This window comes from Papio anubis, chromosome 18 (assembly GCF_008728515.1).
Source record: "Papio anubis isolate 15944 chromosome 18, Panubis1.0, whole genome shotgun sequence".
Lineage (NCBI taxonomy): Eukaryota > Metazoa > Chordata > Mammalia > Primates > Cercopithecidae > Papio > Papio anubis.
The window spans coordinates 58,318,086-58,336,253 of NC_044993.1; the positions used below are offsets into that span (position 1 = coordinate 58,318,086).

Genomic DNA, 18,168 nt, shown 5'->3' on the forward strand with positions numbered 1-18,168 from the left:
TCAGCCTCCCGAGTAGTTGGGATTACAGGTGCCCAACACCAAGTCCAGCTAATTTTTATATTTTCAGTAGAGACAGGGTTTCACCAAGTTGGCCAGGCTGGTGTCGAACTCCTGACCTCAAGTGATCCGCTCACCTCAGCCTGTGCCTGACCTAATATTTATTTATTAAGTGCCTCGAGAGATGGTTGCAAACAAGATCCCTGGCTCAGGGGGATGGGCTGGGAAAGGATAAATAAACAAGCTACAAAATAAACAAACCTGTCAATAAAAATGCATGGCCGGGTGCGGTGGCTCACATCTGTAATCCCAGCACTTTGGGAGGCTGAGGCAGAGGGATCCTTGAGCCCAGGAATTCAAGACCAACTTGAGGAACAAAGCAAGACCTTGTCTCTCCAAATAAAAAAACTTAATATTGAAAAAAAAAAAAAAAGCCCAGGAGAAGCGGCTCATGCCTATGAGCCCAGCATTTTGGGAAGCTAAGGCAGGTGGATTGCTTGAGCTAAGGAGCTCGAGACCGGCCTGGACAACACGGCGAAACCCTGTCTCTATAAAACATACCAAAAAATTATCCAAGTATGGTGCTGTGTGCCTGTAGTTTCAGCTACTTGGGAGGCTGAGGTCGGAGGATCACCTGAGCCCGTGAAATCAAGGCTGCAGTGACAGTCGTGACTGCGCCACTGCACTCCAGCCTGGGCGATGGAATGAGACACTGTCTCAAAAAAAAAAAAAAAAAAATCCAAGTAACACTGTGCCAAAGAAAGGTACTTTTGTTTTCCTTATCTAGATAAAACTGAGCCTCAGACCTAAGTCTGCGCAGCTTGTGGGTGGTGGAGGCTGGCCAGCCTCCAGAGTCCTCGTTTAGCCCAGAATAGAATCAAGGTCAAAGCCTTAGAAAGTGACTCCCAGGAGGAAGCCTCAAGCAGCCGCTGCCCCTCAGCAAGAAAACAAGAATGCAAGTGCAAGTTCGCCCTCCTGGGAAGTGTAAGATAGGACAGAGGCCTAGGCGGCCAGACTTCCCTTCCCTTCTGCCGGCCCTGCAGAAGCCTTGTCTCCCGGGCTCTCGCAGACAAGCGGCTGGGCAGAGTCAGGCCTGAGGGCAGCCAAGGGAAACAACCGCAAGTAGGGAGGACCCGGTGGGAGATGGGAAGGCGGCCGCTTCCAGAAAGCAGGACCGAACACACACACACCGTCTTTGACAGGCCGTCGCTCGATGCTGTCAGGTTCCAGTTCCTCATGGGAAAGAAAGATCCTCAGGCGTTTGAGGGAGACACTCGCCTATACAGAGAGCAATGGTAGGGGAGAGTTATTTTTAAACAGCTTTTTGCAAAACAAACCAAGGTTAACTTCCAGTGGTTTCCCCGGGTGTGGAGGGGCACACACCCTCCCTTATTTCCGAAGGTCCCACATTTCTTAGAACCAGTGTACACTTTAGTATTAAACAAAACAAAACAAAACAAAAAAAGAAAGAAACAGGTTTTGGTTCTGCTTTGTTTTAAAAGCCCACAAAAGGTATTTCAGAAAAAAATGGGCAAATGACTGGGCGCGGCAGCACAAGCCTGTAATCCCAACACTTTGGGAGGCCAAGGAAGGCATATCACTTGAGGTCAGCAGTTTGAGACCAGCCTGGCCGACATGGTGAAAGCCCGCCTCTGCTAAAAAAAAATATATTAAATTAGCCCGCTGTGATGGCGTGCACCTGCAATCCCAGCTACTCCCAGCTACTCGGGAGGCGGAAGCAGGAGAATCGCTTGAACCTGGGAAGGCAGAGGTTGCAGTGAGCCAAGATCGTGCCACTGCACTCCAGCCTGAGCGACAGATTGAGGCTCCATCTCAAAAAAAATAAATAAATAATAAATAAAAATATAAGAAAAAAAGGGCAGAGGCCTGGTGGAAAAGGGACTCTGGAAACATAACAGCAAATGCAACAGAGCCAATTCAAACAGCCCAATGGGACAGGCATTTCTGAGATACGCCAGAAAACTTGGATATAGGCTGAGTATTATTGTAAAAACTTATTGTTAATTTGCTTAGACATGATGATGGTGCTATATTATGTTGGAAGAAATGCATGCTGAAGTATTTGTAGGTGAAATGTAAGGGGTCTGAGATTTGCTTTAAAATTATTTGGCAAAGAAAGGAAAGAATGAAGGGATAAATAGCAGAGTTTAGCATTAAAAAAAAAATGAAGGGAGAGAAGGACAAGGGAGGGATACTTAAAAAGGATGAGATAAAACAACTGTGGCAAAATGTTTTGGTTTCTTTTTTCTTCTTTTTTTTTTTTTTTTTTTGAGACAGAGTCTCGCTCTGTCGCCCAGGCTGGAGTGCAGTGGCGCCATCTCGGCTCACTGCAAGCTCCGCCTGCAGGGTTCACGCCGTTTTCCTGCCTCAGCCTCCTGAGTAGCTGGGACTACAGGCGCCCACCACCACGCCGGCTAATTTTTATGTATTTTTAGTAGAGACAGGGTTTCATTATGTTAGCCAGGATGGTCTCAATCTCCTGACCTCGTGATCCGCCTGCCTTGGCCTCCCAAAGTGCTGGGATTACAGGCGTGAGTCACCGTGCCAGGCCTTGGTTTCTTTTTTTGAGACAGAGTCTTGCTCTGTTGCCCAGGCTGGTGTGTGGTGGTACAAATATAGCTCACTGCAGCCTCAAATTCCTAGGCTCAAGCAATCCTCCTGCCTCAGCCTCCCATGTAGCCACTGCAGGCACGTACCCCACGCCCATTTTGTTATTTTTTGTAGAGATGGGGTCTCATTATGTTGCCCAGGCTGATTTTGAATGCCTGGACTGAAACAATCCTACCACCTCAGCCTCCCAAAGTGCTGGGATTACAGGCCACTGTGCCCAGCCAAAAAATGCTGATGTTGAATCTGAGTGATGTGTACACAGGGTTCATGTTGTATTGTTCCCTTTTTTGGAGATGAAGTCTCACTCAGTCACACGCAGGCTAGAGTGCAATGGCGTGATCTCGGCTCACTGCAACCTCCGCCTCCCGGGTTCAAGCGATTCTTGTGCCTCAGCCTCCAGATTAGCTGGGATTACAGGCACCCGCCACCACACCTGGCTAATTTTTGTATTTTTAGTAGAGACAGGGTTTCCCCATGTTGGCCAGGCGAGTCTTGAACTCCTGACCTCAGGTGATCCACCCGCCTTGGCCTCCCAAAGTGCTGGGACGGCAGGTGTGAGCCATCACGCCTGGCTTTTTCTTTCTTTCTTTCTTTTTAATACCAGCTCACAAGCTTAAAGCTATTCTACTTCTGTGTACACTTGACATTTTTCATAATAAAAAGAATTTTTTGTTTTTGACAAAGCCTGCAATCAGAGTTGTACTATCAAATTTTAAGGTTGATTTGTCTATGTAGTTGAAATGGAGTTTTCAAAATGAATGTTCCCAATGCTTGGAAAAAGAATGTGAAAATAGTGCAGCAAAGCAACAGGAGCTTCCAACACTGCCCAAGTGTGACAGAGGAGAAAGCCACCCCTCCTTACACAGTCAATGGCACAAATTTTACAGATTCTACAGGGTCTACATTATTTTTTTTTTTAAACAACAACAACAAAAACAGGGTCTTACTCCCTTCACCCAGGCTAGAGTGTAGTGGTGTGACTATGACTCAATGCAGCCTCAACTTCCCAAGCTCAGCTGCTCCTCCCACCTCAGCCTCCTGAGTAGCTGGGAATACAGGGGCACATCACCATGCCTGGCTAATTTTCATATATGTGTGCGTGTGCGTGTGTGTGTATATATGACATATATATGACAACATATGACATATAATATAAATTATATATAACACATAAAATATAATATATAAAATATATATATTACATACATAACATAAAATATATATTTAGATATTTTTTATATATATATATATTTTCTGGTACAGACAGGGTTTCACCACATTGCCCAAGCTAGTCTCAAACTCCTGGGCTCAAGAGATCCACCTGCCTTGGCCTCCCAAAGTGCTGGGATTACAGGCATGTGCCACCATGCCCAGCTGTAAGGCTGGGGTTTTTCTTCTCTTTTTTTTTTTTAATTTTGAGACGGAGTTTTTGCTGTGTCACCCAGACTGGAGTGCAATGGCACGATCTTGGCTCACTGCAAACTCTTCCTCCTGGGCTCAAGCAATTCTCCTGCCTCAGCCTTCCGAGTAGCTGGGATTACAGGGACCCGCCACCACACCTGGCTAATTTTTGTATTTTTGGTAGAGGTTGCACCATGTTGGCCAGGTTGGTCTCGAACTCTTGACCTCAGGTGATCTACCTGTCTCAGCCTCCCAAAGTGCTGGGATTATAGGCGTGAACCACTGCGCCTGGCTGTAAGGTTGGGGTTTCTCAAAGCGTGGGTGGTGAAGACCTATCAGTGGGTTGTAAAATCAATCAGGTCAGACAAGAACTACATTTTCGAAAAAAAGGACAGGAATGGAGGACGAATAGAAGAAGAGAACAGAGTATTTCAGAAAGATTCTTCCAGAGCATGGGAAAGCCTTGCTGCATTAAACTTGATTCATCTACTCACATGCGAGTTCTCTGTCAAGAAGTCAAACGCATTTTCTTTCTTTCGGGCATGACCAGACAAAAGCATGGCAGCCTCGGTCCAGGCCTCATGGAGCCCGTTTGGGAGCGTGATCTAGAGGCTGCGCTCAGGGGCATTTCCATGCTTTTGCGGCCTAGAACCCCAAGGCCCCCTCTCTGAAGTCGCCCCAGTTTCCCCCCGTACCTGCACGATGCTGCTGATGACCATGGGGAGAATGTTCAGGGGAAACCGGAGGATGTTGAACAAGGCCAAAGACACGAAGGCTTTCTGGGCATCCAGGATGTTGTTCTTGTCAATGGTCACGTAGACGGCAAATGTGCACAGGGCCACCTGCAAGCAGAACGTCCAGTGCTGACTGCTGTGCCCTGAGTGAGAGTCATCATTCTAGGAGCAGTGACAGGCCCTGGTGACAAGCTCGGGCCCTCCCCAGGTAGCCATAACTGGCTGGCTGCTGGAGCTCGTGGAAAAGCCTGGTGCAGCATCTGGCACACAGCAGATGCTCACTAAACACTCCAGGAATGAACTGGATAAATCAATGACCAGGAGCCCCAAGAACTGGCCTCTCCCATCAATTTTCTCGGCGATGTTCTAGAGGGGCATTCTTAGTATTTCTCAAAAGCACCAAGCACGATCCCCAAGCCAGGTCTTTGCCCCTGCAGTTTCCTCTGCCTGAAACCATCTTCCAGCCGGGTGGCCGCCTGGCTCCTCCCTCTCACCATTCAAGGGAGATGCCTCTCCCACTCTACCCAAACAGCCCTGCCATCTGGCCATCATCCCATGTATTTTCAGGGTCTCAGCACTGCCATTTCATTGCTACTTCCTGGAAGGTCATATGGCTTAAAAGTAAAAACCACACGCTTTGCCGTCTATCCGCTGTGGGGCCCTGGTTGAGTTATTTCACCTCTCCAGGTGAGCCCCTCTTTTCTCATGTATAAAATGGGAGTCATGACGTGCTTCTAAGGGCTGTTGGCACTTACAAAGGGTGCTTATATGCACAGGGCCCAAGCACGGTAAAACTCAACAGATGGCAGCTGTTTTTATTTCTTGTTACAGGATTTGGTCCAAATTCCTTCGATCATTCTTCCAAGGAATCTATTAACCTGGTTCCATGAGCGAGAGCCTGGTCCCACGGGCAGGCAGAGCTGGTTCGTGTTCTGGCTCTGACATTAACAAGACAGATGACGCTGAGCCATGGCACAGAAATTTTCCAGGCGCCAATGCCAAGAGGGAGCAAGGTGCTCAAAATGACAGGGACACATGATCCCTGGGTGCAGGGGTGCAATCATGGCTCACCACAGCCTCGACCTCCCGGGCCCAAGCATTCCTCCCACCTCAGCCTCCTGAGTAACAAGGACTACAGGTGCATACCGCCATGCCCAGCTAATTCTTTTTATTTTTGTACAGACAGGGTCTCCCTATGCTTCCTACGCTGTTCTTGAATGCCTGGGCTCAGGCCATCTGCCTGCCTCGGCCACCTAAAGTGCTGGGATTACAGGCGTGAGCCACCACACCCATCCTGGCTCCTGTCTTCTAAGCGGTAACGACACACTGGCATCCTACCTCACGATACTTTTTTTTTGTTTTGAAGCACAGTCTCATTCCTTTGCACAGGATGGAGTGCAGTGGTGCGATCACAGCTCACTGCAACCTCTGCCTCCCAGGGTCAAACGATTCTCATGCCTCAGCCTCCAAGTAGCTGGGATTACAGGTGCCCGCCACCATGCCCAGCTAATTTTTTTGTATTTTTCTTAGTAGAGATGCAGTTTCACCATTTTGGTCAGGCTGGTCTTGAGCTCCTGGCCTCAAGTGATCTGTCTGCCTCGGCCTCCCAAAGTGCTGGGATTACAGGTGTGAGCCACCATGCCCGGCCCAGAGATACACTCTTTACTCAAAAGAGTCTACGTGTATCTACATGATAGAGTATTCAGCCATAAAAAGAAGTGAAATTCTTACACATGCTAGAACATGGATAAACTTTGAAAACATCATGCTAAGAAACCAGTCAGATGGCCGGGCGGGGTGGCTCACACCTGAAATCCCAGCACTTTGGGAGGCTGAAGGGGGTGGATCACCTGAGGTCGGGAGTTCCAGACCAGCCTGATCGACATGGAGAAACTCCGTCTCTACTAAAAATACAAAATTAGCCAGGAGTGGAGGTGCATGCCAATAATCCCAGCTACTCAGGAGGCTGAGGCAGGAGAATCGCTTGAACTCGGGAGGCAAAGGTCGTAGGGAGCCAAGGTCGTGCCACTGCACTCCAGGTGGGCAACAAGAGCGAAACTCCATCTCAAAAAAAAAAAAAAAAAAAAGAAAGAAAGAAAGAAGCAGTCAGAAAAGGTCACCTGTTGTTTGATTCCATTTATATGTAACGTCCAGAGAAGATAAATAGACAGAGACAGAAAGCAGATTAGTGGTTGCCTGGAATGGAAGGTTTGGGGAGCAAGTGACAACAGATACAGGGCTTCCTTTTGGGGTAATGACAACGTCCTGAAATTAGTGGTGACTATCGTATCATTTATATAAAAAACCCACTGGGTGACCGTCACACCACCTACACGAAAACCCACCGGGTGACCGTCACGCCACCTACACGAAAACCCACTGGGTGAGCGTCACGCCACCTACACAAAAACCCACTGGGCAACCGTCACACCACCTACACGAAAACCCACTGGGCAACCGTCACGCCACCTACACGAAAACCCACTGGGTGAGTGTCACACCACCTACACGAAAAAACCACTGAATTGCACACTTTAAAATGGTGAATTACATGTTCATTAAAAAAATTAAATTTGGATGGGCATGGTAGCCCACGCGTGTAATCCAAATGCTTTGGGAGACCAAGGAGGGAGGATCACTTGAGGTCAGGAGTTCAAGCTGAGCCTGGGCAACAAAGCAACGCTGTGTCTCTACAAAATCTTTTACAAAATAAGCCAGGCAGCTGGCTCCATGGCTCATGCCTGTAATTCCAGCATGTTGGGAGGCCGAGGCAGGTGGATCACCTGAGGTCAGGAGTTCAAGACCAGCCTGCCCAAACAGCAAAGCCCCGTCTCTACTAAAAATATGAAAATTAGCTGGATGTGGTGGTGTGTGCCTGTAGTCCCAGCTACTAGGAGGCTGAGGCAGGAGAATTGCTTTAACCCAGGAGGTGGAGGTTGCAATGAGCCAAGATCGCGCCATTGCACTCCAGCCTGGGCGACAGAGCAAGACTCCGTCTCAAAATAATAATAGTAATAATATTAATAAAAAATAAGTCGGGCATAGTGGCATGCACCTGTAGTCCTAGCTACTAAGGAGGCTGAGGCAGGAGAATTACTTGAGTCCAGGAGGTCGAGGCTGCAGTGAGCTATGACTGCGCCGCCACACCAGCCTGGGTAACAGAGTGACGCCCCCATCTCTAAACAAGTAATTTTTTTTAAAGCATCTCTCCAAAGTCAACCTATTTTTCAGTGTAGAAGTCAAAGTGCTGACTCAGATCCCAGGGCCCAGCTGGTTTGTAAAGTCCCTTCCCTGTACCTCATTTGGCCTCATCTGTCACTCTCCCCTCACTCCCACTGTTTCAGCCTCCATGCTTATCCCACCTATGAACGGGCACAGTAATGCCCCGGGGCCTTTGCACGTGCTCTTGCTCCCCTTGGGTGGCCTCTTCACCTCCATCAAGTCTTTCCTCAAGTGTCACCTTCTCAGTGAGCCTGGACCACCCTATTTAAAACTGCAAGCCTCCCCTATTACAAAGACCTGACTCTTTTCTTTCTATAGCACTTAGGATGGCTTTCTCTAGCACTAGGATTTATTTATTGTGCCTACTATTTCTTGTCTGTCTCTTTCCATGAAAATAAATGTTCCACGACTGGAGATTATTACCTGTAGTATTCACTGCTGTATTGTCAGAGCCTAGGACAGAGCCCAGGATATGGTGCTCAGTGAATGTCTGCTGGGTAGATGATGGACGGGTGAGAGTGGATAAATGAGTGGGGAAGGGGTGGATTAATTTGCCTTAGGGCGGAAGAGCCCATCAGAAGTGTCTCTTCAGCAGTAAGCAAACCAGGCCTCAGGCATCTCACCACCAAAACGTACCAGCCCCCTTGGTGAGCCAAGTATCAACTGATGCTGGCTGCTGGCAGCACAGGGCACATACAGAGAGGGGACAGGACAACATCATGCAGCCCCTTTCAGGTCCACAGTCCTGGTTTCTCCCTAAGGAGGAGGTCATCCAGCCATCCACCCCTCAGGTGTTAACTGAGCACCTATTATGCACTGGGGACTGAGGTGGGCTTGGCAACCCTGAGACGCACAGTCTAGTGGAAGCACAGGTTTTAACAGGTTCCCAACAGGCAGTGTTTGGAAATCTGAAGAGGCTGGTAGGATGGGCACAATGACTGGGGCTCCAGGCAGGAGGAGACTGGAGTTTGCAACAGCCTTGTAATAGGCGAGGGTCAAGGGTGCAAAAGTCCTTCATACACAATGAGGAGCACCGGTCCCCTAGGTGCCTTTTTTGAGAAACGTGGAAAACCAACGAACAGAACCCCCACACTCCAGCCCACCTTCTAAAAACCCTGACGCCCTGTGGGCAGATTATCTGCTCTCACTGCCTGCCTGGCATCTACTGCGCTGTTTATGGCAACATGCAGTTTTCTCTGGGGGAACTGAACTTCTCCCAATCTCAACCTACGAGCTTCAGCCACAGATGAACCTCCTCCCTCACCCCCTACCTGGGCCCCAAGCCCCGAAAGACATGACCCAGGCCTGGCTGACCCAAGCATCCCACCTCCCTGGCCTCAGTGACTGGTTCAGGAAGAAGCATGTGATCGACCACAACCAATGAGACTCAATCCCATAGCTCTGCCGGAAGTATTAGGGGAAAGTAAGACTCTGCTCACACGGGTTGCTGAGGTGACAAGATGATCAGGAAACTGCCAGCTCATCAAGAAACCACCATCAAGACAACAGAGCTGAGAGTCAGAAACGTTGTTCTTCCCAACATTATCTTGGGAACTCCCAGATCTAGTCATGTCCGGAACCCCATTCATGCTTAAAAGTCTTTTTCTAGACTTTTCAGTTTTGTGACTCAAAAATCCCCCTCTTCTCTTACTCTAGTTGATTTAAGCTAGGTTTCTGTTATTTGCAAGACAGTTCCTAAGGAATATGATTTATTCCAATCTCTCATTCATGCATGTATGTATTCATTTACCTACATACATTTACGGAGCATGAACCATTTGCCAAGTTCCCTATGCTTGGAGAGTACGAGCACAAAATGACAAGGTCTGACTGGGCGTGGTGGCTCACGTCTGTAATCCCAGCACTTTGAGAGGCTCAGGGGGGCGGATCACTTGAGGTCAGGAGTTTGAGACCAGCCTGGCCAAATATGGTGAAACCCCATCTCTACTAAAAAGAAAAAGTTAGCTGGGTGTGGTGGTGCACACCTATAATTCCAGCTCCTTGGGAAGCTGAGGCAGGAGAATCAGCTGAACCCGGGAGGTGGAGGTTGCAGTGAGCTGAGATTGTGCCACTGCACTCCAACCTGGGCAACAGAATGAGACTCTGTCTCAACAATACACAAATGTATAAACATATAAATAAATAAAACGACATGGTCGTGGCCGTGTCTCCATGGACCCTAGGATATGATCAGCAGAGAACTACAGGACAGATCATTACCATAGAGAATGATGAATTACTCGAACAAAGGGAAATTCAGGGTAAACAGAAAGCAAGAAGCTCACAAATCATCCAAGACAGAAAATGTTAAATACTGACGGCTGCCTGGCAATGCTATTTTAGGAAAGTGCATTAGGTGGACGTGGTAAATGCCAGGCTTGGCATTCCAAAAAAACAGTCCCATCAGTCCCCGGATGGCATCCCTGGCCTTCCCCGGCCTCTGTGTTCCATCACACCTACCACTGGGTAAACACCTCATCGTCTTTGAAGCACAGGAATGCACCAGTGGAAAAAACACTCAGACACCTTCCAGGCAACTGAAGGCCACATATTTTATCCTAATGTAGTCAGAGGCTTCGATGCCTCGGCCAGGACCAAGGTCTCCAACTGACACCCAGGCCCCTCTGTTTCTTGCCGAACCGCTCAACAAACTCTGTCTCTGGAAACTCCACGAAACTGAATGGCAAGGAAGGTCAAGAAAAGGTTAAGTAAAGCCGGTAGAGGGGTTCAGAATCTCACATCTGTAATCCTAGCTACTCCAGATGCTGAGGCAGGAGGATCACTTTAGCTCAGGAGTTGGAGGTTGCACTGAGCCGTGATCAAGCCACTGTACTCCAGCTTGGGCAGCAAAACAAGACCCTGTCTATAAAAAAAAAAAAAAAGAAAAAAGAAAAGGAGAGAGAAAAGAAAAGAGGGGAGGGGAGGGGATGGGACAGGAGGGGAGGGGATGGGACAGGAGGGGAGGGGATGGTAGGGGAGGGGATGGTAGGGGAGGGGATGGTAGGGGAGGGGACGGTAGGGAAGAGGAGGGGAGGGAATGGGAGGGAAGGGGAAGGGAGGGCACAGTGGGGAAGGAAGGGGAAGGGAGAGGACAGTAAGGGAGGGGACGGGAGGGGACGGGAGGGGAGGGAAGCCAAACCAGTCCTGCTCTTAAGCATCTTCTGCTGTGCTTTCCTAATGGGGAACAGGGCAGGAAGTGATCATATAAGTTTGGTGACAACCTGGAAACTGGGGGTTTTGCCAACTAATCCAATGCGCAGAGGAAAAAGCTCTGCGAACACTACGCATCCCCTCCTAAGTGGGACACAAGTCACAGACCAAACCTCATCACCTGCTCCCTCTGGCTTTGGACCTTTTCCTCTAAGAAAGACCTTTCAAAATGCCATCAAGGCCAGGCGCAGTGACTCATACCTACAATCCCAGCACTTTGGGAGACAGAGGCAGGCGGATTGCTTGAGCTCAGAGTTTGAAAACGTCCTGGGCAACAAAGTGAGACCCTGTCTCTGCAAAAATTACGGAAAGCAGCTGGGCATGGTGGCGCATGCTTGTAGTCCCAGCTGCTTGGGAGGCTGAGGTTGGAGGATCACTTGAGCCTAGGAGGCAGAGGTTGCAGTGAGCCGAGATCATGTCACTGCACTCCAGCTTGGGCGGCAGAATGAGACCCCGTCTCAAAAAAAGAAAAAAAAAAGCCATGTATTTCTGTATGATTCTTACTATCACTTGTATACAAGTAAATAGAATCATGTAACCATAACTACATGTATGACATGCATCCATCATTACAGTGATACAGACACGGACTCTCTCTGGAAACACACACAAGAAACACGGAGAGAGGGAAGCAAGGTGACCAGTGTTAGGAGGAAGGGCTTGGGCCTTTCACTATGGACTGTGATTCTCAACTGGGAGAATTTTGTCCCCCAAGGGGACATTTCGCAATGCCTGGAGCCATATTCCATTGTCACCACTGGGAAGAACAGGGAGACGTACGACTTAGCATCTGGCAGGCAGAGGCCACAGATGCTGGGAAACATTCTACGATGTGCAGGCCAGGACCTACAACACAGGGACAAAGGATGACCTGTCGGCGAATGTCAGCAGGCTGAGGTGGCCAAGTGCAGAGAAGTCCGGCTGTATGAATAGCATCTGGTGCAGCTTTAATTATGTTTCACCATATGCAAATACATTACTTTCTACTTTTTAAAGTAAGACCGACCAGACATGGTGGCTCACGCCTGTAATCCCAGCACTATGGGAGGCCAAGGTGGGTGGATCACTTGAGGCCAGAAGTTTGAGACCAGCCTGTCCAACGTGGCGAAACCCCATCTCTACTAAAAATACAAAAAATTGGCTTGGCATGGTGGCATGCGCCTATAATCCCAGCTACTCGGAGACTGAGGCAGGAGAATTGCTTGAACCCTGGTGAAACCCCATCTCTACTAAAAATACAAAAATTAGCTGGGCATGGTAGTGGGTGCCTGTAATCCCAGCTACTCGGGAGGCTGAGGCACAAGAATCACTTGAACCCAAGAGGCGGAGGTTGCAGTGAGCCAAGATCATGCCACTGTACTCCAGCCTGGCCAGAGAGCAAGACTCCGTCTCAAAAAAACAAAAAGGAGAGGCTAGGCGCATCAGCTCACACCTATAATCCCAGCATGATGGGAGGACAAAGTAGGTGGATCGCTTGAGGTCAGGAGTTCAAGACCAGCCTGGCGAACGTGACAAAAACCCGTCTCTACTAAAAATATTCAAATTAATAAGGCATGGTGGTGCGTGTTTGTAATCCTAGCTAGTCGGGGGACTGAGGCAGGAGAATTGCTTGAACTGGGAGGTAGAAGTTGCATTAAGCTGAGATGGCACCACTGCACTTCAGCCTGGGTGACATAGCGAGACTGTCTCTAAAGGAAAAAAAAAAAAAAAGAGTTTGTCAATGCACCCCAGTAAAGTCAAGGGACTGGAATATAAGAGGAATGCAATGTACAAGGCAGAATGCAGGGGCATTGGAGCTGGAAGTGATCTTAGGGAACACGGAGTTACAGAGGGACAACAAGATGCCATTTCTTGCTCAACTCCAGGCCACTGGCACCAGTCACCTGGAGGGCTGCTTGAACATAACTCAGTGGAAAAGAAACCCTTGAGTGACTGTGGGTGTCTGCTGTGGGCATGAGGAGTGAGGGCAGGGCCCTGTATTTGACATGCTTGGAATCTAACCCCTTCATTTTCCATGTGACAAAACCTAGAGCCAGTGAGGTGAGATGACCAGCTTTGGGGTCACACTGTGAGCTGGCAGTAGAACGTGGCAAGTGTCCTGAGTCTCAGAAGAACATTCCAGTCCTCTAAGCCAGGGGCTGGCCAAGGATGGCTGAGGTCCACATTTGGCCCACACCTGTTTACATGCGGCCCATGAGCTCAGCATTGATTTCCTTTTTTTTTTTTTTAATTTTTTTTTTTGACAGAGTCTTGTTCTGTTGCCCAGGCTTAGAGTGCAGTGGCATGACCTCGGCTCACTGCAATCTCCGCCTCCTGGGTTCAAACGATTCCCTTGCCTCAGCCTCCCAAGAAGCTGGGATGACTGGCGTGCTTCATCACGCCCGGCTAATTTTTTTGGGGGGTCGGGGGAAGGGGAGAGGTGGCGGGCAAGGCAAAGGGTCTCACTCTGTTGCCCAGTCAGGAGTGCAGTGGCATGATCTTGGCTCACTGCAACTTCTGCCTCCTGGGTTGAAGCAATCCTCTTGCCTCAGCTTCCTGAGTAGCTGTGACTACAGGTGAGCACCACCACTTCCAGCTAATTTTTGTATTTTTAGTACAGATGGGGTTTCACCATGTTGGCCAGGTTGGTCTCAGTCTCCTAGCCTCAAGCAACCCACCCGCCTCAGTTTCCCAAAGTGCTGAGATTACAGGCATGAGCCCCTGCACCCAGCCAGATTTCATATTTTTTAAAAGCTAAAAAAAGAATTAAAAGAATATTACATGACACATGCAAATTCTATAAAATTCAAATATTGGTGTCTCCAAACATAGTTTTACAGGAACATAGCCACACCCATCGGTTTCCGTATTATCTAAGGCTGCTTTTGCACTACGCTGGAAGAGACTGGTATTTGTAACAGAGACTGTATGGCCCGGAATTCCGAAAGTATTGACAGAAAAAGTTTCTTTACTCCTACTTTCTGTCAGTCTCTCTCGAATTTCAATGTGCATATACACCACCTAGAAAAGTAGTTACAACACCGATTCAGTTTCAGTGGATCTGGGCTGAGGTCTGAAATTCTGCACTGTTAACAAGCACCAGGTGATGCCATGGCTGCTGATCCAAGGATCACACTATAGGTAGTGAGGATCCACACCAGTGTCTCTACATGTCTACCTGAACCAGCAGCAGCAGCACCCAGGGATATGTCAGGAATGCAAATACTCAGGCCCCACCCAGACCTGCTAAAACTGAAAATCTGGGTGGGGCCCAGAAAGCTGAGTTTTATGGTAACAAGCCAGCACAGTGGCTCACGCCTGTAATCCCAGCACTTTGGGAGGCCAAGGCGGGTGGATCGCCTGAGGTCAGGAGTTCAACACCAGCCTGGCCAACATGGTGAAACACCATCTCTACTAAAGATATTTTAAAAAATTAGCCGAGCGTGGTGTCGCATGCCTGTAATCCCAGCTACTCGGAGGCTGAGGTGGAAGAATAGCTTGAACCCGGGAGGTGGAGGTTACAGTAAGCCAAGATCGTGCCACAGCAATCAAGCCTGGCCGACAGACTGAGACTTCATCTCGATAGACAGATAAAGAAAACATAGTAACAAGCTCTCCAGGTGATTGTGATGCAGGCTTGAATGTGAACACCATCTCTCCTGCAGTTCCAGACCCTGACAGATGTAAGGCAAGACTAAGAAAATTCACTGTCAGCATGAACACGCTTTTGCAAATGCTGAAACGGCTGGAGCTTCCTTAGACATTCCACCTGCAACCCAGCTAAGATGAAGCAGGTGGTAGTTTAACAGAAAAGTTCCATATTCATAAACATGTTTAACTCCGCTTCACAGAAACTTGCCAGAAAAACACACGATTTGCCAACCTGACCAAGAAGGAATAGTTGTAATGAGCACAACATTACAAAAAGAATCACACGGTTAATAAAAAGACAGAAAGAAAAAACAAACACGGGGCATGATCTGAAGTCATCCTTCACCATTAACTGTTTTTAACTGTGCTTAAAAGGGAATTTCCATAGTCCATCTCTATGCGGTCTCCTGATTTGCAGCCAATTTTGCAAAATGTTAAGTTGCACTATTGTCTTTAAACTTTTGAAAGTCAGCTAGGCAGGGAAAGACCCGTTACCATACCCCAGGACAGGTGCCAGAACTTTCAGTGTAGCAAGGATCACAATAGCAAAAAAAAAAAAAAACCAGGGAACAACCTGTTTTTGCAAGGAACGGGAGAAAGGGTAATTCCAGCAGGGCACATCCACACGTGAGACAAGCATCCGTCATGAACACAAATGAAGCAAGCCGGGCATGGCAGCAGTGCACCTGGAGTCCCAGCTACTTTGAAAGCCAAAGCAGGAGGATTGCTTGGGACCAGGAGTTCAAGGCTGCAGTGAGCTACGATCGCACCACTGTACTCCAGCCTGGGGGACAGAGTGAGACACCAGTTCAAAACTCCCCCCCGCCAAAAAAAAAAACTAAAATGAAGCAGATCAGAATGAATGAACTAAGACTATATATTATTAACTACACAACAGAGAACACTATGTACAGTATGAGTCCATTTAAATCTGTCAAAATATTTAAATACCTAGATGCTTGTCCATTTTTTTCTAAAAGCATACAGAAAACTGTCACTTTGGAGGAGAGGAACTGATGGAAGAGAGGACAATACACTTTTCGTTTTACATCTTTCTGTATTTTTCTTTTTTTTCCACGATGGATGACAAATATTTGTTCAGCACCTGCTATGCACTATTTTACATACTGAGGATATAGCAGTCAACAGAAAAGACAAAAATGCCATCTGGAGCTGACATCCTAGTGGGGAAAGGCAGACAATAAAATAAGTCTATTTGATTTTTTTTAAAAACATTTTAATTTTTTTGAGACAGGGTCTTGCTCTGTTGCCCAGGCTGGAGTGCCATGGCTCGATATCGGCTCACTGCAACCTCTGTCGCCCAGGTTCAGGGGATTCTCATGTCTCAGCCTCCTGAGTAGCTGGGAATATAGGCATACACCACCATGCCCAGCTAATTTTTTTTTTTTTTTTTTTTTAAAGCAGAGATAGGGTTTCACCAGGTGGACCAGGTTGGTCTCGAGCTCCTAGCCTCAAGTGACCCACCTCGGACTCCCAAAGTGCTGGGATTTCAGGCATGAGCCACCGCACCCAGACCAAAATAAGTAAATTTTAGAGTGTGTTTAGACCATGCCACTTGACATGTGGCCCACGGGACACTGACAATCCACACTTTGTGACCAGTTGCTGATAAAATAAGGAGGCAGCACCATAATGTAGATCAACTATGGCACCAAGCGTGCCACTTGGCTCAGCTCACACTTTGTTTCTTGCAAGGCTATCTAAACACAGCAAGCAGAGGGCACTGGTTTGCATCCTGGCACAAGCTGCCTATATCACAGTGAACAGATAACAAACAATTCCTAAACAGGTTGGCTAAGAAGCTGCTAAATGTGAATAAAATAAAGAAGAATGGAGAAGATGGCAAATGTTTAAGGCAAGTGTTTAGGGAAGGCCTTGCTGACATAGTTACCTTTTTTTTTGTTTTCTTTTTTTTGAGACAAGGTCTCGCTGTCGCTCAGGCTGGAGCGCAGTGGCGTGATCTTGGCCCTCTGCAACCGTCGCGTCCCAGGTTGAAGCAATTCTCTTGCCTCAGCCTCCCGAGTAGCTGTGACTACAGGCATGCGCCCCTACGCCTGGCTAATTTTTTTGTATTTTTAGTAGAGACTGGGTTTCACCATGTTGGCCAGGCTGTTCTTGAACTCCTGACCTCTGGTGATCCACCTGCTTTGGCCTCCCAGAGTGCTGGGATTACAGGCATGAGCCACTGCACCTGGGCGACATAGTGACCTTTTAAAAATATTCAGGTATGCAGACAAAATAAAACATCAAATAATGAGGGCCAGGAAATATGTGGCTTCACTCACCAGGAAGGGTGTGCAGACCCAGGTGAAGGTGCCCACGGCTGCCAGGTAGGCAGACTTCTTCAGCACCTTCAGCTCCTCCTGCCTGATGGCCAGCACCTTGTCCTTGAACGCCAGCTCCCAGGCATAAAGCTTTAGCACCTTGATCCCATTGAGAATTTCATTCATCAGCTTGATCCGATTGTCTTTGCTCTTCATGTGGGCCACCTTGGAAGAGAAAGGCAGTCAACACATCTGGGGCGACCCTGGGATCAGACCATCACTCAACATCACCAGCTATTCTTTCTCATAAATTTTATTATATGCTTTAACATGTGAATTTTTTTTTTTTTGAGACGGAGTCTGGCTCTGTCGCCCAGGCTGGGGTGCAGTGGCCAAATCTCAGCTCACTGAAAGCTCCGCCTCCTGGGTTTACGCCATTCTTCTGCCTCAGCCTCCCGAGTAGCTGGAACTATAGGCGCCCGCCACCGCGCCCGGCTAGTTTTTTGTATTTTTTAGTAGAGACGGGGTTTCACTGTGTTAGCCAGGATGGTCTCGATCTCCTGACCTCGTGATCCGCCCATCTCGGCCTCCCAAAGTGCTAGGATTATAGGCGTGAGCCACCGCGCCCGGCCGTGAATGTTTTTTATATTGATTTTTTCCTTTCAATAGAGATGGGGTTTCAGCACACTGCCCAGGCTGGTCTCAAACTCCTGTGCTGGGATTACAGGTGCGAGCCACCTCACTGGGCCTCAACATCACTGTCTATTAAAAACAGGCCTCCTGAGGGTGGGACAGCTGACCCTGTAATCCCTATGAGCCCTACTCTTGAGTCCCAAGACCACACCAAAGGACCCCGCTATCAAGGAAAAAAAAACCCTTCAAATCATGTTAGGTTGATTTGGAGAAACACACTCATTGGAGAAACACACTCAATTTCGAATCCAGAAATAGAGGCAAGAAAAACCCTTCAAGTGTCCAGAAAAGAAGGGATTCAGTCCCTATTCTGCTGACCCAAACACAGGAGACATGGTGGTGGTAGTTTTCTTGTTTTCTTATTT

The 18,168-nt window shown here is 48.1% G+C and overlaps 1 protein-coding gene across 2 annotated transcripts in view; it reads right to left on the reverse strand.

Annotated features, from left to right (window-relative positions):
* The window catches only part of ABCC1 (ATP binding cassette subfamily C member 1), a 192,735-nt gene that overhangs the window by 70,418 nt on the left and 104,149 nt on the right, over positions 1 to 18,168 (reverse strand). For both annotated transcript variants that reach the window (XM_017953218.3, XM_021931786.2), the window contains 3 exons: positions 17,132 to 17,335; positions 4,725 to 4,871; positions 1,188 to 1,275 (listed from right to left, as the gene is read on the reverse strand). In XM_017953218.3, coding sequence (XP_017808707.2) covers positions 1,188 to 1,275; positions 4,725 to 4,871; positions 17,132 to 17,335 — 439 coding nt within the window. The remainder of the gene's footprint in view (positions 1 to 1,187; positions 1,276 to 4,724; positions 4,872 to 17,131; positions 17,336 to 18,168) is intronic.